Genomic DNA, 24,375 nt, shown 5'->3' with positions numbered 1-24,375 from the left:
TTTTGTTGACCCTCTACTTTTTCCAAGCATGATGCACTTCTCCAGGGACTGGTTCCTCCTAACAACATGGTCAAAGTATTAGAAACAAAGTCTCATCGTCTTTACTGCAGAGTATTCTGGCTGTACTTCTTCCAAGACAGATTTGTTTGTTGTTTTCGAAATCCATGGTGCTTTCAATATTCTTCTCCAACACCATACCTCAAATGCACTGGTTCATTGTAATGTACTTTCAAATGCACTCTGCCTAAGGGTACAGCCTCTGTCTGTCACCTTGCTGGTTAATGATCAGAAAGAAGAAGGCAAGGGACAGGAAGGAGAAGGAACTGGCAGAGAAATGGAGGAGAACGTAGTAAAGAGAAGAAAGAAAGGCAGGAGAAATGTTGGCACAGGGCAAGCACCCTGTGGCCAGCAAAAGGGAAACCCAGTGTGTAGCTCCCAGCCAGCTCCTTGGGGAGCTGCCAGACCTTGCCCCTCTTGAGATCTCCAGCTTAGTCACACATCTTCCAGGATAGCGGCAGCAGCAATTGCTGTTTGTCACTTCTTGAACTATGAAAACTGACATTTATTTTGGGAAAAAGTCTGGGAGGTAGGTGGGACTCAGGAAGTCTGCTCTGTGCCTCTGCTCAACCCCAAGCCCTAGTATCATCTAGTAATATTTTAGTATGACTCAGTGTTGCCGTTACTATGCCTGGAAGGGCACCTTGCCTTCTCCAAGCCCTCCCGATTACCACAGGAGTGACTGCTTAGGGCTGCCCTCTTGACACTGTCCAACCCCCACCCCACTGAGTACTACTCACCCACAAGTCTATGTATAGCGACAGAAGGAGTCGCTTCCTTGGACTGGAGGAGGCAGCTATCCAGGCAGAGGGTTTTGCCGAGTCGTCCATCACTAGAATCCTAGTCATGAAAATCAAATGAGAAAATGGATCTAAGCGCTGTTTTGCCTAAAAGAGAAATCCTGGTTGCCCCAGGGAATTTTCAATCCTCTGTGTCACATTTGCAGTCTACTTCCCAACACATGGGGTCCCGGTGAGTTGGAACCCACACTAAGGCAGTGGGCTTGGTTTTGCTTTTTGCACTGTCATATGGAATCCCTGGGTAGTACAAATTGTTCATGGGTTTGGCTACTGACCAAAAGATTGGAGCTTCTGTTCACCCCAAGGCACCTGGGAAGAAAAGCCAGGTGACCTACTTCCCCAAAATCCGCTATTGAAAACCTTAAGGACCATGTTTCTGTGATCACAAACAGGAGATCAACTCAGTGGCAGTTGGTTTCTTGGATTTTGGATTGGTTTGGTTTGACCTCTAGTCAAGTGGAAGCAATCCACTTGAAGGGGTAGTTCCGTTCCTTAAATCTCAGAGTATTGGTAGGACTAGGAGTTGCCATGAAGGAAAACGGAATCTGCTGTTGTTGTTAACTGCTGTTGAGTCGGTTCCTACTCATAGTTTCCAAGGAGCTGCTGATGGATTTGACCCGCCGACCTTGAGGTTCAGATCCACCTTGAGGTCTAGTACTTATTCTGTAGCGCCACCCCAGGACTGGAGTTGTCATAAAGGAAAATGAATGAAAGAGGATGGATTTTTTTTTTTTTTTAGCTTTTAATTTTGAAGGAGCTCTGGTAGCGTAGTGGTTACGAATCGGGCTGCGATCCACAAGGTCAACAGTTCAAAACTACCAGAGAAAGACGAGGCGTTCTGCTCCCGTAAAGATTTACAGCCTTGGAAACCCTGTACAGGGTCGCTATGGGTCGGAACCGACTCGACGGTACTTAACAACAACAACAACATTGTGAATTGAGTGAAAATTTACAGAGCAGATCATCCTTTTTTTACATCCATCATTGTGAGCAGAGTCTTAAAAAAAAGAAAATATGACAAGTGACCTGCGACTGAACAGGAGCAGATCAGGGAGAAAGAAGAGGTGGTGGCGCCCTGACTGATACTTTTAAAACTCTGGGCCTCACACGTATTCAATCAATAGCATAAATATTTACTATTATTCTCCAATGTTGATGCTATTTCCAATTTACAAAGCAACAGAGTAACATCACTACATCTCCTGCCTCAGCCTGCCCTCTAGTGGAAACCTGTGGTATGACTGGCTGGAAGGCGGGTTTCTCTCATTTCTTCTCTTTGAAAGGTGGTGGTGTGCGGTCCTGTTGGTTCCTCATAGGGACCTTCCACAGGGTTTCCGAGGCTGTAAATCTTTAAGGTGTCAGAAAGCCTCATCTTTCTCCTGTAAAACAGCGGGTAGTTTCGAACTGACTAGTAACCACTACGCTACCAGAGCTGCAGTTTTGAAAGCTGGTGGTTGTCAAAGTGCCAGTGAGTCGGTTGTGACTCATAGCGATCCTGTATAAAAGTTCCTAGAGCAGCTACTGAGTTTGAACTGCTGACCTTGTGTTTACCACTCCAGGGCTGATCCTACAACGCCATAAAATAAGGAGTTTGGTGGCTCTATGAGTTGGAATCGACTCGATAACTGAGTTTGGGGATTTTTTTGGTAACCATAAACCTATCAAGACATATTGACAGATTTAAATACTTTATTATCTATTAATTAAATTCAGATTTTTATTGTAAAAATTAAAACATCTGAATTGCTAACTACAAGGTTACTGTTTCAATCCCGCCAGCTCATGTTCAGGAGGCAGGAAGAAGAGGCTGTCTCCTCCCATAAAGATTTATGGGAGTCTTGGAAATCCTATACAAGCCAGAACTGACACAATGACTGAGGATTTGGGACTTTGGGATCCAAATCGCAAGTGCACATTCTCAGCAACACCTGGTCTATATTGATCACACACTTCGATCTCCCAGGTACTATCACATTATCTTGTTTTTCACTGAATTTATTACTGTCTGAAATGATATTTTATTATTGATGTGTTTATTGTTTCAGGATGATTATCCTCCTACTCAAATATAAACCAGAGAAGGGAAGGAATATTCTCTATCTTGTTCACCCCAGTCCTAATACCTTTAGTATAGTTTTTAAATCATAACAAATATTTGTTGAAAGGATTTCTTTTTAAATGTGAGTAACCAAACCTACCTCACAAAAATGTAGTGAAGATAATTATTAATTATAGTCTTCAATGGCAATAGTCTGAAGCAGTTATGCTAAATTATTTACATGAATCACTTCCTTTAATCCATACAAGGAGGGAGGTGATATTATTGTCCTTATTTTCTAAATGAAGAAATAAGACTCAGAGAGCTTCTCTAACATTCCTAAAGTCAACAGCTACTACTACCAGTAATACATTTGCTCATAAACTGCTGAGTTCTGCTGAGTCTCCTTGGTATTGGTTCCTTTCCCTGGTCTTATCCTGGAGAGCCATCTTTGGTGTCCATTAGAAATGGATTTGCCTCATATAAAGTGGACAAAGGGAGTGGCCACACTGTGCATGTTGGCCCAGCTGTCTCCTTCTAAGCTCCAGAATCATTCTCATTCCAAGGGAAGAAATTAGGATAGATTGGATCACCAGTTAAAAGACCATTCTATTCCGGGGATGAGAATTTTCTTATCCACAATCCTGGGTGCCTACTTCCTAGTAACTAGGAAACTGGAAATAAAGGCCAAGTGGTAATCAGAATATTGGTTAGTGAACAAGGAATCAGAGACAAGAGAGGTGGATATTTTGGGGACATTTCAGCCACATCATGGTAAAAACCCATCGTACAATAAAACATTGCATTCATGTATACTAGGCTTGCTTTAAACATAAAATATTGTAGGAGTAAGATAAGCACTGGACTGCTAAGCAAAAGGTTGGTGGTTCAAATCCTATGCAGGGTTGTTATGAGTCAGCACTGACTTGATGGCTTTTAAACAACAACAAGATAATTTAAGGGCAGGACAATCAGGAAAGCACTCAGTTGCTAACCAAAAGGTTAGAAGTTCAAGTCCACTCAGAAGTACCTTGGAAGAAAGGCCTGGTGATTTGTTTCTGAAAAATCAGCCACTGAAACTCTGATGAAGCACAGTCATACTCTGTTACACATAACTAGGAGCTGATGGCAATTGTTTTAAGATGGTTTAAACACCATATAGTGAAAAATCACAACTAGGACAAATAAAGACTTAGAAAAATCAGATAAATCAAAGGAAGAGAAGAAGGGAAGAAAGTAAGATCAGATCAAATCAAGAGTAAATTTAGAATAGTTATAAATGCCATGATGGAGGGAGGGTACACAGATTTGAACTAAGCTCACCGAAGTTAATTTAAAGAGGGAAACACAACCATTACACAGTTCCCAATATCCATAAAGTAAAGAGAGACGGTAGTCTTCGTTTATTATTTCAGGACCTCTGTCCTCAAAGATTTTTTTTTTTAATGTGAATAACCATCCCTACTTCACAGAAATGTACTGTGGATAACTAATAAATCATTATGGTGTTGGTAATAATAGGAATGGCATCTATTTCTTTTCCTGAGACCAGGAGGGTATTCTCCTTGGTCCTCATGGATCGGAAATGGTGTGATAAAGTGAACAACATCTCAACTTCACCTTCACTATCAGTACAAGTTCCATAGGATGCATTCATTTCTTCCCATGTCTGGAAGAATCCATCAGAGTAATGCATCATATGCCCATGCTATTGGTCTGGCTTAATCCAAGAACAGATTCTAGTGCACTCATGAAATAGACACCCACATATTCTTCCATCACACTGACATGAGAAGTCTCTCTCCCCACCCATCTTTGGTATATGCAGCGTGACTTTGAGTTCAATGCTATTATACACTTGACGTTGCAGCCATTTGGGGTTGCAAATTAGGAATAGATTACAACAGAATACTCATGGCCAAAGCATGCCTGTCTCCCCACAAAGAGTGATGACTAAACAGCTAACAATTCTTTTGCCTGCTTACTGTTTCCTAGATCCCACAAAGGTCACCCACTTCTGCAGTCACATTTGTCCTTCAGCTGGGACCCAGTACCATGATTCCTTCCACAGATGAGGCATCTCACTCACAGATTCTCCACAACTTTCCCTCATGAGTGATTAACTTCCATAGAACTGCTCAAGAAGGCCTTTACCTAGCTGTGTGACTTTCAGCAAGTTACTTAACCTGTCTGAGCTATCTTTTCATCTTTTATAATGTTAACAACAGCTACCTTGGAGAGCTATTTGGAATTAGAATAAATTGTAGTAATAGCAGCAACATCAAAAGGTGATTGAGTTCTTATTGTGAGGCATTATGCTAAATGCTAAACATGCAATATTTGGTTGGGTCATCTCAACAACCCTATCACATTGGGTACTCTGTTTGTCCCATTTTACAGATAAGGATACTGGGACTTAGGGAGTTTATTGCCTGGCCCATTAGATACAGTAGTTACCACTGTAATTATGAGAAAGGCACCAAATGCATGGAAGTTCAATGGAAGGGTCAAGGTCAAGAAAGATTTCTTAAACAATGAGTCATTTGCAGATGGATGGTCTTATTTGTTTTGTTTATTTGCTTTTACTGTAAACCTAGAACTGTATATGCTTCAGAGGAGGGGGAAATCACACAACTTGGATTATAAACTGTTTTTTGTTGTTGTTAAGTGCCTTTGGGTCAACTCTAACTCATAGTGACCCTGTATAGGGTTTCCAAGAAGCAGCTGGTGAGTTCAAACCACCAACCTTACAGTGTCAAAGTTGAAAAACCCTAAAAAGCTTTCCCCACTGAAAACTCAAACCGATTTCCCACTAGTAGATTCCAACTCATAATGACCCATAGGATAGAGTGGAACTGTTCCAAAAGGGCGCAGTAAGATAAGCCCTGGACCTCAAGGTCGGTTTGAAACTCAAGCGATTCAAACTCACCAGTCACTCCGTGGAACCCCATACAGGGTGACTATGCATTGGAAACAACTCAATGGCACTTCACACCAACAACAACAATCTTTACTGAAGCAGACTGCCACCTCTTTCTCCTGAGGTGCCACTGGTAGGTTTGAACTGCAGATCTTTCTGTTGCTATCGAGTGCTTTAACTGCTGCACCACTGGAGCCCCCTCTCCCTACTCATTGGATAAGACTCTTGACAGACATTTCTCCATCATCTCTGTTACTTTTTTTTTTCTGGATATCATTTTTTTCTTTCCTGATTTTCACTGAAAAGATTTCTGTGTGTGTGTGTGTGTGTGTGTGTGTGTCTGTGTGTGTGTGGTGATGGTGGTTATTTAGTCCCTCTACTAGTTTAAAACACGGACCTTCAAGTTCTAGCCTAATTTGTGGTTAAACTTTGATATTTTTTCTATTCTATTTTTATTCTTAAAAGTTCTTTTTCTTTTTTTGTTTTATTGTGGTCAAATATATATATATATAACATATTTGCCATTTTAACCATTTAAGTGAACGATTAAGTTGCATTAATGATACTCACAGGCATCCTGGTGTGACACTGTTGGTTAATGCGCTGGACTGCAAAATTGTTTGAACCACAAGGTCAGTAGTTCAAGTTCATCAGCCGCTCTTCGGAAACCCTAGACAGGGTCATTATGGGTCAGAACCAGCTTGACAGCACTTAACAACAACAACAACAACAATGATGCTCACAGGAGTCCTTGTGTGACACTGTAGGTTAATGCGCTGTACTTCAAAGTCGGTTTGAATCGCAAGGTTGGTGGTTCAAGCTCACCAGCCACTCCTCAGACACCCTATACAGGGTCGCTATGAGTCAGAACTAGCTCGACAGCACATAACAACAACAACAATGATACTAACAATATTGCCCAACCATGATGTCCTATGATCTTTAACAAAGCTACTTAAAGCTATATTTTTATTTAATATAAAAAATTAGTCAGTCTCTTCATCAAACCAAGCTTCTTTTATTTCTTTCCTCCTCCTGTCTCCCCCACTCAGGTTTTGTTTGTATCTTCTGGAACTGGAACTATTACTAATGAAATATTTAGTAATAGGTTGACAGTGAAAAGGTTGGTGGGCAACAGGAGCCAGAGTGCAGAGTGGTCAATGGCTCAGGGGCTAGGCACAGTGGGGTTGGGCTGGGCAGGGGGCCATTAATCCACTGGTTCCACAAACACTCACTGAATGCCAACAGCCGTGCTGTCGCTGCAAAGAGCAAAACCCAGGGTAAGAAATGAAATCAAAGCCAACTCACTGCTGTAGTCAGTGTTAACTTACGGAGGCCTCATGTGTTGAGTAGAACTGCTGCATCAGGCTTCCTTGGCTGTTATCCTACTGAAATCTGACCATGGAATCACTGGGTATGTTCAAACTGCCAACCTTCAGGGTAATTGTTGTTGTTAGCTGCTGCCACGGTGACCCAGGACTCATGGCAACTCCATGTGTTACAGAGTACAACTGAGCTCCATAGGGTTTTCTTGGCTGTAATCTTTACAGAAGTAGATTGCCAGGCCTTTATTCTGCAGCACCTCTGAATGGATTTGAATCAGTAACCTTTCAATTAGCAGTTATTCTCAAACTGTTTGCACCACCCATGGGCCTCCTGGAGTGAGGAGTTGTTGTTGTTGTTGTTAAGTGCCTTCGAGTCGGTTCTGACCCGTAGCGACCCTGTACAGGGTTTCCGAGGCTGTAAATCTTTATGGGAGCAGAACGTCTCATCTTTCTTCCATGGAACAGCTGGTAGTTTCGAACTGCTGGCCTTAAGGTTCGAGTAGAAGGAGCCAAAGTCATCCATACATGATTGACCTTCAGTGGAAGCCCCAGGCTCTGCAAACAGCAAAGCATCTGAGCAGAGGGGTGATCTGACCAGAATTATTTTTTAGGATGTACTGAAGGAGGCCAAGCCTGTAGGTATGAGACCAATTAGAAGATTGCTGTAACCTTTGGGTGGCAAGGTGGCAAGCACGAGAATTCCCACTTGAGAAAGAAAGACATAAACAGGAAACACGGTTAACAATTAAACAAAGCACCTCCCTCATTCTGAGCCAGGCCCCACAGAACTGACTAAGGAGTCATTTCCTCTCCTGAGGACCTGCCCCGGAGTCAGCCCTGACTACTGACTTGCTGTTAGTACTCCTAACCGCCCTTTTCTGCACCATTTATCACCTAATTAAAGCTCTGGGTTCACCAAACTCTATCCCTTCACTCACCCATACAATCTCTTGACTCTTCCAGAGAAATCATTGCAAAGGATATAATCCTGCTGTTCTCCTGATTGAAACCCTGAAATCCCATGGTTCTTCAAAAAATGATTGAAATAACATAATCCTTAAGTGGGCTGACATGGACCCTCCCTGCAGCTTCTCTCTGCGCCCTCCTAGCAGCCTTGAGATCTGAAATACTCCTGGCTCTGCCCTTAAGGTGCTTTCCTCAGGTGCTCCTTCTGTATGGAAAACACTTGGCCACTGCCACCACCTCCACCCTCACTCTGACCCCTCACACACATAACTACTCGCCCCTGCATAGCGCATAACTGTTTTAAACTAAATGTTCTTTGTGGAAACATCTGACCATGTCTGTCTATGAGGCAGTGATGCCTCAGTGGTAGAATTCTTGCCTCCCATGTGGGAGACCCAGGTTCACTTGCAGTCAAGGTGATTCCTGCACAGCCTCTACCTGTCTCTTAGTGGAAACTTAACAATTCCATATTGCTATGACGCTGAACAAGGTTTCTGGGTAGCATAAATAGTTCGCACTTGTGCACTAACCAGGGTTTGAACCTACCCAGCAGCGCGCACACAAAAACGTCTTCTGGTAATCTGCTTCCATATATCACAGCCAAGAAACCCTTAGAGAGTTAGCTCCCTTCTACTCTGTAACACGGGAGGCCGCCATGAGAATCAATGCAAGTGGCAACAGGATGATGAACACTTTTCAGCAAACTTCTGGACTAAGACAGACTAAGAGGAAAGGGCTGGTGGTCTGCTTAAAATATCAGCCAATGAAACCCCCATGGATCACAACAGTCCAATCAGCAACTGGGCACAGGGCTAGGCAGTGTTTTGTTCCAATGGGCATGGCAGTCACCAGGAGTCAGGGTCAACTCAATGACAACTTACAAAAACAGCATGTCCTGCGCTAGCCTGTAAATCCAGGATAATAAAACCATGTGCGCCCTGTTTCCTCCTGTATCCAGTATCTGGCATAATAACCACACAACAATTCATTGTTGAATGAGTGATAAATGTAGCCTGCTGTCAAGAAAGTATCTGAAACTCATCTGCACTTAGTTGCAGGTGACTAGTAGTAATTTAGATGATCCCTGTAGAGAACCTAGATCCATGGTGTCAGGCAAAGGCTATGTATGCTAAGGGGTTGGAAATGGCCTCACCTCAAATGACTGTAGCTAAGGCAGGCCCTAGCAAGGTAAGAGTAATGGGTAGAAACATCACTGAGCTCTTAATTTTATCCCAAACTGATGACTTCAAATCACTACAACTAACTCCCAATCCTAACCCCACCTTGACCTAGAATGTTCCTAATTCACACCCTCCTGCCTTTCCCACCTATTGATGGCTTCTAAATGTCAGTCACTTTGTTCTGACAAACCGCCTGGTCCATAGTATATTCTCCTCTTGGTGATATAGAAAGTCTTAGTGGCTAATGACACCTCAAACTTTAATAAACAAATTATATTCAACTAAAAGACTTGACATGAATTGTCTATCTTAAAAGTGGCCACCAGAAAGGTAGCATTTTTACTACCAATTCTAATGTGGACCCCACATGCTGCTTTTGATTCCAAATACTTTTCTTCACATAAGAAACTAGGACCCCATACCATCCAAGTCTTAAATGATACCTGACTCTGTGTGCTGGAGACGGGAAGAATCAAGATGGGACTTGCATATTCTATCATTGCCAGAAAGCAAAGATGCTTTCAAGTGTGTGAAGGCAAATACTTAAAAAAAAAAAGACAGGGAGCCAATTTAAAGGAGCTCCCATTGTTCATGTTGAGACAATGGAGCATGAGAAACAAGAAGATGAGGGGAAGGCATGATAATTATAGTTCATTGACATAAATGGAGGTTGTAGGTGACTATGAGATCATTACGATACTCTAAAGATAGAAGTTAATGAAAAGTGCACAAAAGATGATGTAGCATAAAGAATGGAATTTTTATGATTTCAATAAAAAGGTAACTACTCACTTTGTTTCTTCTATTAATTATGTGAGAGAAAAATGAATTTAAGTATGTTACATTTTTAAAAGAAGCAACTCATAGCTGCTGATGCACAGAAACCCTACTGGACAGATTGTCCCCATAGTGCGTTGTTGTTGTTGTTAAGTATCCATCAAGTCAGTTCCGACTCATAGCAACCCTGTATAGGATTCCCAAGGAACAGCTGGTGGGTTTGAACTGCCGACCTGTGGTCAACTGTGTAACCCACTACCCTCTAGCTTGCAAAATTCTAAAATCTAAATGTAAAAGATGTGCATTTAAAAAAAAATTATTCCACAATGAGATACCACTTCACACCCACTGGGAAAACTACAAAGAGGTCTGGTGATGCTTTGGATTAGGCATTGGGCTACTGTAATAAAAAGAGACTTACAGTAGCAATGTTGGCAAAGATACAGAGAAATTACAGCCACTTTGAAAGAGTCTAGCAGTTCCTCAAAAGGATAAACATAGAATTACTATATGACCCAACAATTTCACTCCTCATGTACCCTACTTAAATGAAATATATGTCCACATTAGAACTTGTGCATGAATATTCATAGCAGCATTATTCATAATAGCCAAGACGTGGGGAAAAAACAAATACATTAACTGATAAATGATTTTTTTAAATGTAGCCTATCCATTGTTGTTGTTGTTGTTGTTAAGTGCCGTCGAGTCGGTTCCAGCCCATAGCGACCCTGTACAGGGTTTCCGAGGTATCTTTACAGGAGTAGAAAGCCTCATCTTTCTCCCGCAGAGAGGCTGGTAGTTTCGAACCACTGACCTTAAGGTTCGCAGCAAGATTCGTAACCACTACGCTACCAGAGCTCCTACATACAATGGAATATTATTCAACAGCAAAAAGGAATCAAATACTCATACATGTTATATTATGGACGAACCCTAGAGACATAAAAGTAAGTGACAGAAGCCAGTCACAAATGATTTCATGTAGAGGATTCCATTCATGTGAGAGGTCCAGAGCAGACACACTGGGGATTGCCTAGGGCTGGTATAGGGAGAAATGGGGAATGACTGCTAATAAGAATGAAATTTTCTTTTGGAGATGATGAAATGTTCTAGAATCGATTGTGGTACTATTATACAACTCTGTGGTTGTACTAAAAGCCACAGAATTGCACACTTAAAATGGGTAAATTGTAAGGTATATAGATTATATCTCAAAAAAGCTGATTAAAAAAAAAAAAGTTAACTAAAACCAAACACACTATCATCAAATCGAATCCTACTCATAGTGACAATTTCCAAGACTGTAAATCTTTATGGGAGCAGAGCGCAGAGCAGCTGGGGTTTGAACTGCTGACCTCCAGTGTTTTCATACAGCATCAACAGGGCTCTAGTGAAACTTAATTCAGAGCAGCAGCATGAACAAGGCCTCATGCCCAACTGAGACTCGAGGGTCAAAACGCAGAACCTGAAATGTTGGTTAGCCAGAGTAGCCTGCATCTGAAATGTTGGTATTCCTTTTCCTTCTGGATGTAGTAATCTGACTGAAACCTCAAGATGGCATAAAAATAAAAACTATATAGGTATCCTTCCAAAAACAAAGGAAGAAGGGAAATGAAGAAATAAGTTTAAATCCCTGCCAACTACGCCATCTTGCCCTGGAAGTCAACAACAACCCTTTGTAACTGATTTTTGGTCAAAGTATACTGATCATTGTAATAATGTTTGCTTCTCAGGAGTTTATGACATGTGCAAGAATCTTATATATTAGACTTGCGATTTTAATAGAATGCTAAAATTAGTTTATGTTCAAAATCAACATTCTGTGTTTAAGTACTAGTTGTGTAAGTAGTAAGTGGAGTCCTGATGTGACACTGTAGGATAATGCACTGGACTGCAAGGTTGGTTTGAACCACAAGGTCAACAGTTCAAGCTCACCAGTTGCTCCTCAGAAACCATAGACAGGGTCACTATGAGTTGGAAACAACGCCACTGCACATAACAAGTAGTAAGTAAGTATTTTTGTTCTTCGTCGCCATCCATGGGAACCTTACATATAACAGAACAAAATGTTTTCAGGTCCTACACCATCTTTGTGGTCACTGTTATATTCTTGTCCATTGTGGTGATTGTTCCCTCATTGTTTACTGAACCACTTTACCAAACATGAGCAGTAAGGAGTATGGCATATCTAAAGTTGTTGTTGTGTGCCGTGGAGTCAGTTTCAACTCATAGCGACTCAGGTTTTCTCCTCTTGCAAAGGTTATAAATCTTTGCAAGAGGAGAAAACCTTATCTTTCTCCTGTGGAGCAGCTAGTGGGTTCAAATTGCCTACCTAACAGACACCATAATCAAAGGGAATATCCTTTATTTTGCATACCAATCTGTTGTTTCCCTAAAAAGTGACCTTGGGGGATGATTTGGATATAAGGTAATGATTTCATTCTATTTGTATCAACAATCAACATCCATGAAGGCAACAACCAAGTATGTAGATGCTATTGTTGTAGTTTAGTGCTGTTGAGTTAGTTCTGACTCATAGCGACCCCATATAAGGTTTCCAAGGAATGGCTGATAGGTTTGAACTGCCAACCTTGTGACTCAATCTGACCTTGTGGTCCAGAACATTGTCCTGCAGCACCACACCAATGTATGTTAGGAATCCACTGTGGCACTGTAGGATAAGCACTGGACTGCAAACGACAAGGTCGGGGGTTCAAATCCACTAATTGCTACTTGGAAACCCTGTACAGGGTCACTATGAATTGGAACACACACGACAACACTCAGCAACAGCAATATAACAGACTGGTTTTCTCTTTGTAGACTCATCATCTTCATCACTAATAGAGGTGGCTGTTGGTTCTGACTCATAGCGACTCTATGTATACCAGAACAAACCATTGTCCTGTTCTGTGCCAAACTCACAATTTTATTGTTATGTTTGAGTCCAATCTGCAGCCATTGTGTCACTCCAATGTTGTTAAGTGTCTTCCCCTTTCACTGAGCTTCTATTTTACCAAACATGATGGCCTTCTCCAGAGACTAGTCAGTTCCTCCTGATAACATGCCCAAAGTATAAAGAGGAAGTCTTGCCATTTTTGCTTCTAAGGAGTATTTCTTCCAAAATAAATCTCAGGTGTACTGCTTCCAAAACAAATCTGTTCATTCTTTTGGCAGTCCATGGTGTATTCACTATTCTTCACCAAATGCATTAATTCTTCTTGGAACTTCTTTATTCATTGTCCAGCTTTCACATGCATATTAGGTGATTGAAATCAAGTAGGTATACCTTAGTCCTCAAAGTGGCATCTTCACTCTTTAACACTTTAGAAAGGTCATTTGCAGCAGATTTTTCTCAATGCAAAATGTTGTTTGATTTCAGGTAGTTGCTCTGAAGTCACCACATTATCATGTCACAGTGAACACAACCTGAAACAATGGGACATGTTATTGTTGTTAAGTGTTGTGGAGTTGGTTCTAACTCATAGTGACCCTATAGGGTTTCTGAGGAGCAGCTGGTGGGTTTGAACTGCTGACCTTGTGGTTCTCACTCCAGTGCTGATCCTACAGTGCTATACCAGGCGTCCATGTTCAGGCCCTGCCCTCTGGGAGTTCAGAGCTACATGGCTAGTAGACACACCAGTATGAAGTGGGACATGAGGAAAACTCTAGCTCATGGGACTGAGAGTTCAGACACCACCCAGAGGGAACAGTAGTGGATGGTCCTGGGTGGCCAGCAAGTAACTTAAAGCCTGGTGTGGCGCTGTGTGTTAATACACCAGACTCAAAGGTCAGTTTGTTCAAGCCAGAAGTTCTAGCTCACAGAGCCAACCTGAGGACAACCAGCAACAATAGAGAGGGTGACAACCAGGAAGATGGACAGAAAGAGCAGTTGTCAAACCTGAGAGAACAACCTGCCTTACGACCAGAGGAAACCAAGCCCCACGGTGTCCAAAGTGGGAGAGGAATGAGGTGAGCAGGTTGAGGGGATAAAGAAGGGAATAAGATGGGGATCCTGGAAAACATTGGGAGAGAAGAATATTCTAGAAAGACCTCTAATGCTGTTGTGTATCCTCCTCCTGCCCTCCTCCTTTCAATAGGCCCAATTCCTGGGACCTGGGGGCTGGGGAGTCCACAGGCTGTGAGGAGAATACACTCACAGGGACTCCTGAGAACCTCCACCAGAGGCAGGCCCTTCTGAAAACTTCATCACCTCCCACCAACTCCACCTCCACTTTCTTACAACGACCTTCCCCCACAGCTGCAGAGCTCCTGGGGAAATCAAAGGGAGAGCAAGAGACCACAGCACCACTAAGGCAAGAGAACGAATCATCACTTGGGAATAAAAGCATCAAATAAAAGTGGGATTGTTGACTCCAAAGGTTTTCTCTCCCTTTCCTTCCTTCCTTTATTTTGTTAAGTACCATGGAGTCCATTCTGACTCATAGCAACCCTGTACAGGGTTTCCGAGGCTGCAAATCTTTACGGGAGCAGAAAGCCTTATCTTTCTCTCGCGGAACAGCTGGTAGTTTTGAACTGCTGACCATGAGATTATCAGCCCAATTCGTAACCACTACGCTACCAGAGCTCCTTTATAGAGGCCCACTATTTATTCAGCAATTGTTCAAAGACAGCGGTTCTCTGGGGCACAGTGTGCTAAGCAACGTATGTAAGGGAGGAGATCCACTTCCAAGAAGCTTAACTTTCACAGGAGGAAAGGGTAATGTCATAATGTCAACAAACTGACTCCCCCTAACCCTGGGGACTGATGGAAGTTCAGTCCCCTCCTGGCCCTGATACCAACTCCCGGCCTCAGGTGCCACCTCAGTTACTCCTGCCTCCTCTCTTGCCTTCTTCAGGTCCCAACACAACTCTGGAATTGACTCTTGTCTGTTCAGCGTGAGACCATGAGGCACCACCTTCAAGCGTCTGGACTTTGATCTTCTGCAAAAGGGTGGGGAGATAGCAGGAGAACAACTAGAGGGAACTAAAGAGGGACTGAGGAGGGCTAGAAAGGATAAAACCCACTTCCGTTTCCAGCTAGAAAAGAAAAGACATTGAGGGAAGCAAAGTCTATAACCACTGTGTTTTATTGTAGATTAGCACAGGGGATCAAGGGAGGGAGTGATAAGTAGGAGTGATGCTTGGAGACAGGTTGACTGAGTTTGGATTCAGCTCGCACTGCAAGGGCAGGAGACAGGACTCTACTCACTGATTTACAAAGTAGGGGTCCTTCTCCTAACCCCACTGTGACCCAGGGTCTTGGGAACTGTGGAAGACAGCTGGATCATTCCAAGAAAAACCAGAAGGACGGAGAATTCTGGGAGGAAACTTATTATTGGTACCTGGGAATAGATGAACATTCCCCCAGGTAGCCCCTGGATACTGATTAATATTTCCCCAGGTGCCTCCTGGATATTGATTATTATTCCCCCAGCTGGTACCTGGGTATTGATTATTGATACCCCAGCTTCCAGCATGGGGTGGTGGCACAGGTCTTGTCCCACAGCCAGTTCCAGGATGTCCATCTCCCCAGGACACCCCAGAGTTCGGGATCCCCCAGGGGCGACCAGGCAGAAGTGGATGGCGGATCTTGTTAATGAGAGACCAGGGAGGGCGTTTGGCAGGGATTTGTCCCTGGGCTCCTAGGAGATTAGAACAGCGTAGACGTCTAGTCTCAGAGTCCTGGTGGAGCAGGGAGGCCCTTACTGAGTGTGCAGAAGGGCCTTCAGGCAAAGTGCCACTGTCCAGAGGGAGGGCAACAGCACTGGCAAGGTAAGACAGTCCTTCTGGCGGCATATCCCTGGAATAGTCCTCAGCTGCAGCATCCATCACTGGCCAAGGATCCTCAGGAGGCCAGGAGGCCACAAAAGGCTGCCCCTCAGATGAAGGCAAATTCAGCAGCCCAAGACCTCCTGCAGGCTGGGAGCCATCAGATGGATACATGTTGGGCTCCAGAGGGCCTTTTGGTAAGCCATTAGACCCAGCATTTGGCTTGGGCTGAGGATGTTCAGAGTCAGAGGAGCTGACCAAGGAAGGTTGTCCAAGCAGAGGCAAGTTGGTCCCCAAGTCTTGGAGGGCTTTCTCCTCCACTGCACTGATGCTTCGGGCAAAGAGGCCTGAGAGAAAGGGAAGATAAAGCAAACAATGGACATTCATGTTTGGTCCCAGTGCCCTCCTTTTCTTGATTCTCTGGTTCCCATCCTTTCCCTACACCAGCTCTTACTTCCCTCAGAACCCAAGTGTATATCTCTCCTGCCTAATTCCTGCTTTTAATACCAGTTCCCTGGGAGCCCCAATCCCCTACTGCCCATCAGGCAGCATACTAGGAGCCTCCATACCTGGGAGATGAAGAGAGACGGAGATTAGGCCCAGCAAAGCCCAGCTCCCTGCTATGCGGCCCTTCATCATGCTCAGCTCTAGGATCTCCCTCAGTCTCAGGAGGGCAAGCCCTTTATCCTGCTCGTGGGGCGGGGGACAGCAGAAACAGGCTGGGCCAGAGGTTTGGAGACAATAAATCTCCACATTCCACCCTCCTTCCTAATCCGCTCTATGTCAACAGGTGCCATTTGAATGTCCCAGAGGAAACTAAGTGTCCCTCTGCCCTGATGCCTTTCCTTGAGTTCCCAGCCACTTCTTGATTCAGGTGCCCTGGCTCACAGCTCACCCACCACAGGTTGTCAGCCCTACACTTCCTGATTCCCTACACCATATGCATGAGAATCATCACCTCGGGGTCTCAACCATTCCAGCGCATCTTCTCAGCAATAGAAACAACTGGCTCTCATCTTTTTCCTTGGGATTCAGATCTTTTTCAAACATCCTTATATGGGCTGCTGTAATATTAAACATTCCGGAACACTTAATTGTGCTTATGAGAAAGCTGTACCTGGACCAAGAGGCAGTTGTTCAAACAGAACGTAGGAACACTGAATGGTTTAAAATTAGGAAAGGTGTGTGACAGAGTTGTATTCTTTCACCATACTTATTTGACCTGTATGCTGAGCAAATAATCCGAGAAGCTGGATTATATGAAAAAAAATGTGGCATCAAGATTGGAGGAAGACTCATTAACAAGCTGTGATATGTAGATGATACAACCTTGCTTGCTGAAAGTGAAGAAGATTTTAAGATATTTACTGATGAAGATCAAAGAGTTCAGCCTTCAGTATGGATTTCATCTCAATGTAAAGAAAACAAAAATCCTCACCACTGGACCAGTCAACAACATTATTATCAATGGAGGAAAGATTGAAGTTGTCAAGGACTTCATTCTTCTTGGATCAACTATCAACACTCGTGGTAGCAGCAGCCAAGAAATTAAATGACATATTGCATTAGGCAAATCTGCTTCACAAGACCTTTTTAAAGTGTTGAAGAGCAAAAATGTCAGGTGGAGTACTAAGGTGCACTTGACCTAAGCCATAATATTTTCAATAATCTCATATGCATGTGAAAGCTGGAAAAACATAGAAGAATTGATGCATTTGCGTTATGGTGTTGGAGGAGAATATTGAAAGTGCCATGGGCTGCCAAAAGAACCAACAGATCTGTGTTGGAAGAAGTGCAGCCAGAGTGTTCCTTGGAGGCCAGGATGGCCAGACTTCGCGTCTCATACTTCAGACATATTGTCAGGAGGGACCAGTCGCTGGAGAAGGATATCATGTTTGGTAAGGTGGCGGATCAGAGAAAAAGAGGAAGACACCCAATGAGCTGGATTGGCAAAGTAGCAGCATCAATGGGCTCAAGCATGGCAACAATTGTGAGGTTGGCCCAGGACTGGGCACTGTTTCATTCTGTTGTGCAGAGGGTCGCTATGAGTCATTACCGACTCAATGGCACCTAATAACAACAACAATACTAAACAAGTTTCAGCAGAGTTTCCAGACTAAGATGAACTAGAAGAAAAGGTCGGTGATCTAAAATCAGAAGATTCTCCATCTTGATCCCAGCAGGTGAGCTCCTGCATCTAGGGAAATAGACCTGGTTCCTCTGGTAGCGTAGTGGTTACAAATCAGACTGCTAACCTCAAGGTCGGCAGTTCGAAACTACTAATGGTTCCGTGGGAGAAAGATGAGGCTTTCTGCTCCCGTAAAGATTTACAGCCTTGGAAACCCTATACAGGGTCACTATGAGTTGGAACTGACTCCACGGTACTTAACAGCAACTCATCATTAAGAGATTATCGTGTGTTCGTTTCCTGTTGCTGCAGTAACAAATTACCACAGACTTAATGGCTTAAAACAACATAAATTGGTTAGCTTAAATTTCTAGAGGTCAGAATTTCAAAATGGGTCTCACTGGGTCAACATTAGGGTGTTCGCAGGACTAAAGGTTCTAGGAAAGAACCCATCTATTTGCCTTTTCCACCTTCTAAAGGTAACCTGCGTGGGCTTGTAGCCCCTTTCTCCATCTTCAAAGCAACAACAGCGGGTCCAGTTATTCTCATATTGTGCCATTTCGACCTCCTTTCTCTTCACAATTATGGACGCTTGTGATTATATTTGGTCCACCCAGATAATACAGGATAATCTTCCTCCTCTAAATTGAGTTAATTAGCAAATTCCATCTGCAACCTTAATTTCCCTTTGCCATGTAACCTAACATATTTACAGGTTTCAGGGATTAGGATGTAGACATCTTTGGGAGAAGCAGCACTCTGTCTGTTACAGATGATCATATGTATCCACAGAATAGAAAAGACAAAGAGAGCAGATGTTTCTAACTAACAACCCACCAAACCCACCGCCATCAAATCTATTTCAACTTATAGTGACCCTATATAGGGTTTTCAAGTGTAAATCTTTACAGGAGAACACAGTCTCATTTTTCTCCTAAGGGTCAACTGGTGGATTTGAACTGCCAAAACCATGGTTAGCAGCCCAATGCCTAAAACAATAAAGGAGGGCATTTAAAGACTGTTGTCAAATGACCATGAGTTGATATTCATTGAAGTGAATGATGGAAATGTAAGGATTCTTTAATTGCTCCATCTACTTTAAATATATTAGAAATTTCTCATGATGAAAAGTTCTGAAATGTCCTTGTTGTCTCTATTGTTTCAGGAAGGTCCCCAGACTAGGGTTGGAGTCCAAACATTCATTATTAGCAGATTTTGCTACAAAATCTCATCCATACTCCCTATCGACTGACTACTGGAGAAGTGAAGAGCTCTGCTCTGAACTGGCCATGGGTGGAGGGCAGTGGTCCTTTTGAATGACATCCACCACTTTTGCAAAAGCTCTCAACTTTAACCACACCAGAATAGAATAGAAGAGTTGCCCCATCAGAGGCTGTCTCTCTTCCTGTGATTCTACTTCATGAGCTTCTGATTGTCTTAATTCCTGTGGCAGCTGCCAGATACTGGACCAAGGGGAATTCAACCATTATGACAGAAACAGGACTGTTTTTGGAGCCCTGTTCTCCCTTCAGGTAACCCTTCAGGGTGACTGGGCTGCTCCAGGTGTTTCTGAACAATGTATTACATTTCTGCTAGTTCAGGACTTGAACTTTCAACAGTTCTAAATTTCAGACCAACGACCAATGTAAAATTCTCACCTTCCATGTGGGAGATCCAGGTTTGTTTCCCAGTCAGTGTGTATTATATGTAGCCACCATATCTGCCTACCAGTGGAGGCATGGGGTTGCTGTAATACTAAACAAGTTTCAGCAGAGTTTCCGGACTAAGATCAACCAGGAGAAAAGGTGGGTGATCTAAAATCCGTCAGTGAAAATGCTGGAGCAACTGGAACAGAAGATACTTCTTGAAAGAAAGACCAACAGGAAAAATACAAAACACTAACAGCAGTCTGACTGACTACTACAAGAACAAGCAAGTTGCTCACCCAGGAGACATCAAGGCAAGTGGTCGGGTCCCCTCAGGGCAAGCTCCCTTCTAAGACTAAGACTCAATGGGAATACACGAGCAGACATGCACTCTGATTGGTGACCATGTTCATCACCGGTAAGGAGAAGTGAGGGAAAAACAGCAATGAAGCTGAAAGTTAAGCGCTACAATGTTCAATAGACTCCTGTGAACCCAAGTGGAGACCTGGTGTAGCAAGACCTAGGGACTCCTGGGCCCAGAGTCAGTGACATAGCCACAGAGGACTAGAGTCCAGCTGTTAAGAAGAGAGGGCATATGCATAACAACATCCACACTTGCAGATAATACCCACTTGACCTGGTTTCAATGACTGGATGATCAGAGCTCAACTAGAAGAAGAAAGAAGAAGAAAAAAAGAGTAATCTGATACAATCTGATGAACTTGATCTACACCTATAGATGCAATGGCTCAAAGGAGGGAGCAGATCTTTGCAGCGAGGATCATTCCCACCCCCTCCATACACAAAGTAGACAGGGATGCTCAGCTTGGACACTGGCTACCCAAGGTGGGTGGGCTACGGAGGCAAGAAGTGACTGGCTTGCAGGCTTTCAGGAGGGAGCCTACATCCAGAGGGTATGGAGGAAGGTAGAATCTCCACTGAGTAAATAGTATCCAATCTGTCTGGGCAGGGCTAATGAAAGGAAATGGGGATAGGTCCCTTGTTGCAGACCATGTAAGACTGGTCAGAGGTTCGAAGCCCTATAGGCCCGAGTGTAACAAATGAGGCCACTGGCAGTTTATGGCAAATTGCTTTCATTTTATATATTAAATTAATACACGGAGCCTTTGAGAATCCACATTTAAATGTGATATTTTCCTAAAGCCTAAGACTAAAGGTTGCAAGGTCAAGCCTTTCTCCAAAAGGATTAACTAAAAATATCTTAGCTACTTCTCGGTTCTTTGTTCTATAGACAAAGAACCCATCCTCCCTAATCCCTTTTCCAGGTGCAGCCCATTCACCTGGGCGTCTCCTGCAGAACTCTCACCTTCCCCCAACTGACCTCAGGGGCTATAGATATGTTAATTGGGCCTGAGAATCCAAGTTGCTGGCCTGGGATTCGAACCAGTGAAGTATGATGTAAAGTTACCTGAATGTCTGGAAAATTACTGATGTTAGCTGTATCCTGTTTTAGTCCCTCCCAGCTTGGTGTGAAACTCCTCCCCTAAATAAAGCAGAGGCCTGGGCCTCCCCAGGTGTGCATTACTGGTTGGAAGGCATGGAGTAACGATTGCAGTGCATTACTGGTTGGAAAGCATGCAGTAAAGATTGCAGGGCAGTGAGTTGCTGCCTGCAGAGGCCACGATGCCTGTAGTCCCAAGCCTGCCCACCAGTGATGTATCCACCCTGGCTTTGGGGTGCCTCATTGTCTCCCTTCTTCTGTTTGTCTGTGTATTCTTTCGCTATCCCTATCGCCGCTGGATCTCCCCTCCTCGTGAACCAAACACTCGTGAACAACACAACTATGTCGAGGGCAGACCCCGACAGTCCCTTGTGGTACAATAGTGAATAATTGTTATCAGGACTGACTGTGAGGGTTGGAAATGTAAAGGTGGATGCTTTGTAGCAAAAGGAGGGGAGTAATTGACTTTGCAGTCCAGGAGCTGAGGTCTCTGGAACCATTAAGGGAGAAGAGCGGAGTGCGAAATCCTACCCAAAGAGGCAGTGATGCCAGAGATGGAGGCAGAGACGATGACATGAAGAGATGGAACAGCTGGGGACTCTAGACCCAGAGAGGGAGAGGGACTGTGTGCTGATGACCTGGGGGTAGGTGGGACAGGCTTGCAGGGTATACCCTTTGGTTGATTGATGATGCGTGGAGGGGATTGTAATGATGGCAATGAAACGATATACGATAGGATGAATGTAAGGCTAATGTTCTCCCATGTAAACAAACTATCACACAACTCACAATAAAACATTTAATTTTGAAAAATGCTATGGATAACAACCATACAATCTGTAACTGATCATGGGATGATGCAGGATTGGATAGTGCTTTGTTCCACTGTTCATAGGGTCACCATGTGTCAAAGGACAGCCAATACTATCCCCAAAAGAGGGAATGGTTTCAATCCTACGATCAAGATGAATTCCTCTGCAGCCAAGCAGAGGTTCCTAGAGGGGGCTTGGGCATGGAGGGAGGCCCTTCCTATAGAAACAAGCACAGCCCACTCTTCCATCCTTGGGATATGAGGATTTCTTGAGGCTCAGACATAAACCACATGGCTGTCAACCACCTTCTCTTCTCCCATGTAGACCATTTCCAAGAACCAGGCTCCCCACAGCTGTCAGTCTAGCCCTGACAGAGGCAGCAGACCTCTGCTCTCTGAGAGCCTGCTACCAGCTGGCTGAGACCTCATTGTAAAGGCTAGTGAGTCATTCTGTTTGGTTGCACTCCCTGTCACGCTCCTCTCCTCTTTTTCTTTACTCTCTCCACCCTCAACTCCAGAACAACACCCGCCCAGAATCCTACTCAGTCACTAGGAATCTGGTCTGGGTTGTTGTGTTCCAGGCATTACCAAGGTTCCAAGTATCCCAGAAACCCAAGAAATCGACACTCAGAACTCTATGAAAGAATGGCGTCCAAAAGGTGAGGTAAACTAATGGTAGAGGAGAAGGGACTCGGGTGAGGAGTTGTTGTTGTTGTTGTTGTTGCTGTTAAGTGCCGTTGAGTTGGTTCCAACTCATAACAACCCTGTGTAGGGTTTTCGAGGAGCGGCTGGTGAGCTTGAGAAGGAAATAATTCAGGATCTATCTAAGGGAGTGGGAGTCCTGGTGTGGTACTGTAGGATAAGCACTTGACTGCTCACCACAAGGTTGGCAATTCAAACCACAAGGTTGCTTCTTGGAAACCCTCCCTATGTAGGGTCACTATGAGTTGGAACTGATTCAATGACACTTAACAACAACATCCAGGGGATGTGCAAGACCTCTGTGTAAAGGAGGAGTGGAGAGAGAACTGATTTCCTGAAGCAATGAGAGAGGAAAGAAATGAGAAGAAGAATCTGGGAGACCAGACAGCCTCTGCATTTAATTCAACAAGTATTTATTGTTCTCCTACGTGGGAGGAATATGTGAAGAAATATTGAGCCAACTTACTAATGAAAATGGAGGACATAGGGCCCTGTAGAGGTGAAGAAGAGCATCACCCCTGTGCTAAGGGGAGACCCAGGACTCCAAGAAGACAGGAAGTCTGCATCTAGTTCACACAGTTTATTGAGACATCTGTCCAGGATCTAGAGAACGTAAGGAGCCTGCTCACGTCTTTGAGGATGTCCTGGCGTCTCCCTCACAGACGCAACGTCTGAGCATGGAGGGGAGTGGCAGCCAGGAAGGGGGCTGGGATGGAGACATTGAGAGGCAGACGAAACGGTGCTGGGAACAGTGATTTCCAAGGCTGGGGTGAACTCTGTGATGGAGTGGAGTGGGGTTGTTACATGGAATTGAATGTGTTTGTTATGTCCGAGTGGGTGAGTTGGTTGACCAGTTGGTCACTGTTTTCAGATACTGGTTTGGATGCTGCTTTATTTGACAAAGGTGGAGTGGATATCCAAGCCCCATCTTTTGGGAACTGGAAACATCGTGGAGCGTTTCCCAGTCAATAATCTGAAGAGGTGCAGTTAGTCAATGGACCATACCATCTCAAAGAAATGGCAGGGGAAATTTAGCGAATACCTATCTGGAAGAGAAGGCATTGCAGTGGAAAGGGAATGAGAATAGGATTTGGGGTCTTCCTTTTTGGGAAGTTGAAGAAAGAAGAGGGGATTGGGGAAGTCTGCCACATTGGGGTAATGGTGGTATAGAGCATGTCTCTGGGGAGGGAGGCGAGAAAGTGAGCTAACCCCACCCCTGGTCCCTGAACTTCTCCCACCTGGGAGGTGGTGTACCATATGTGCATACCCGAACATGCACAGATACAAAAACTGACTTATGAACTCTCAAGTGACTCCCCTTGTGGGAGGAAAACTTCAGGATCAGCTAACTGGGGCCCCAGAGGTTTAATTTGGGCCAAGATGTCCCGAATGGAGCGACAGGGGATCTTGCTGGAGCCACAGGGCTTGGCACCTGCTGATGGGTCAGGTTGAGGAGAGCCATCAGGACCTCCACTCAATGTTGAGGAGGAGACAGAAATGCAAGGGTTACCAGAAGAGCTGGACCTGCTGCCACAGGGCTGAAGAATGATTTTGCCACTGGATTGGGAGCTAGAACTGCCACTGAGGGAGCCGGTGCCTGGTGGGGAACAAGGGCCCTGGGAAACACTGCCACAGGGATGGAAGGATGAGCCGGAGCTACTGGAACTGCTGTGGACTCCAGAACTGGAGATGGAGCAGGGCCCTTTGGAGCCAGATCTACAGGGCTGGACCCCACCAAATCCCACAGGCTGGAACACATTGGCTGAGGAAGCTCCAGACTGGTATAT

General features: G+C 44.1%; 1 protein-coding gene across 1 annotated transcript; it reads right to left on the bottom strand.

Annotated features, from left to right (window-relative positions):
• Positions 1 to 15,305: 15,305 nt before the first annotated feature.
• LOC102821388 (chromosome unknown open reading frame, human C6orf15) lies at positions 15,306 to 16,475 on the bottom strand. The gene is made up of 2 exons (XM_006875677.1): positions 16,409 to 16,475; positions 15,306 to 16,186 (listed from the first exon to the last, which is right to left on the bottom strand). Exons 1-2 carry the CDS (start codon positions 16,473 to 16,475, stop codon positions 15,306 to 15,308), a joined length of 948 nt encoding a protein of 315 aa, XP_006875739.1.
• Between the last annotated feature and the right edge of the window lie 7,900 nt (positions 16,476 to 24,375).

Source organism: Chrysochloris asiatica, unplaced genomic scaffold (genome assembly GCF_000296735.1).
Source record: "Chrysochloris asiatica unplaced genomic scaffold, ChrAsi1.0 scaffold00333, whole genome shotgun sequence".
Classification (NCBI taxonomy): Eukaryota; Metazoa; Chordata; class Mammalia; order Afrosoricida; family Chrysochloridae; genus Chrysochloris; species Chrysochloris asiatica.
The sequence above is the reverse complement of the archived record's forward strand: the minus strand, read 5'-3'. Positions and strand labels throughout refer to the sequence as shown.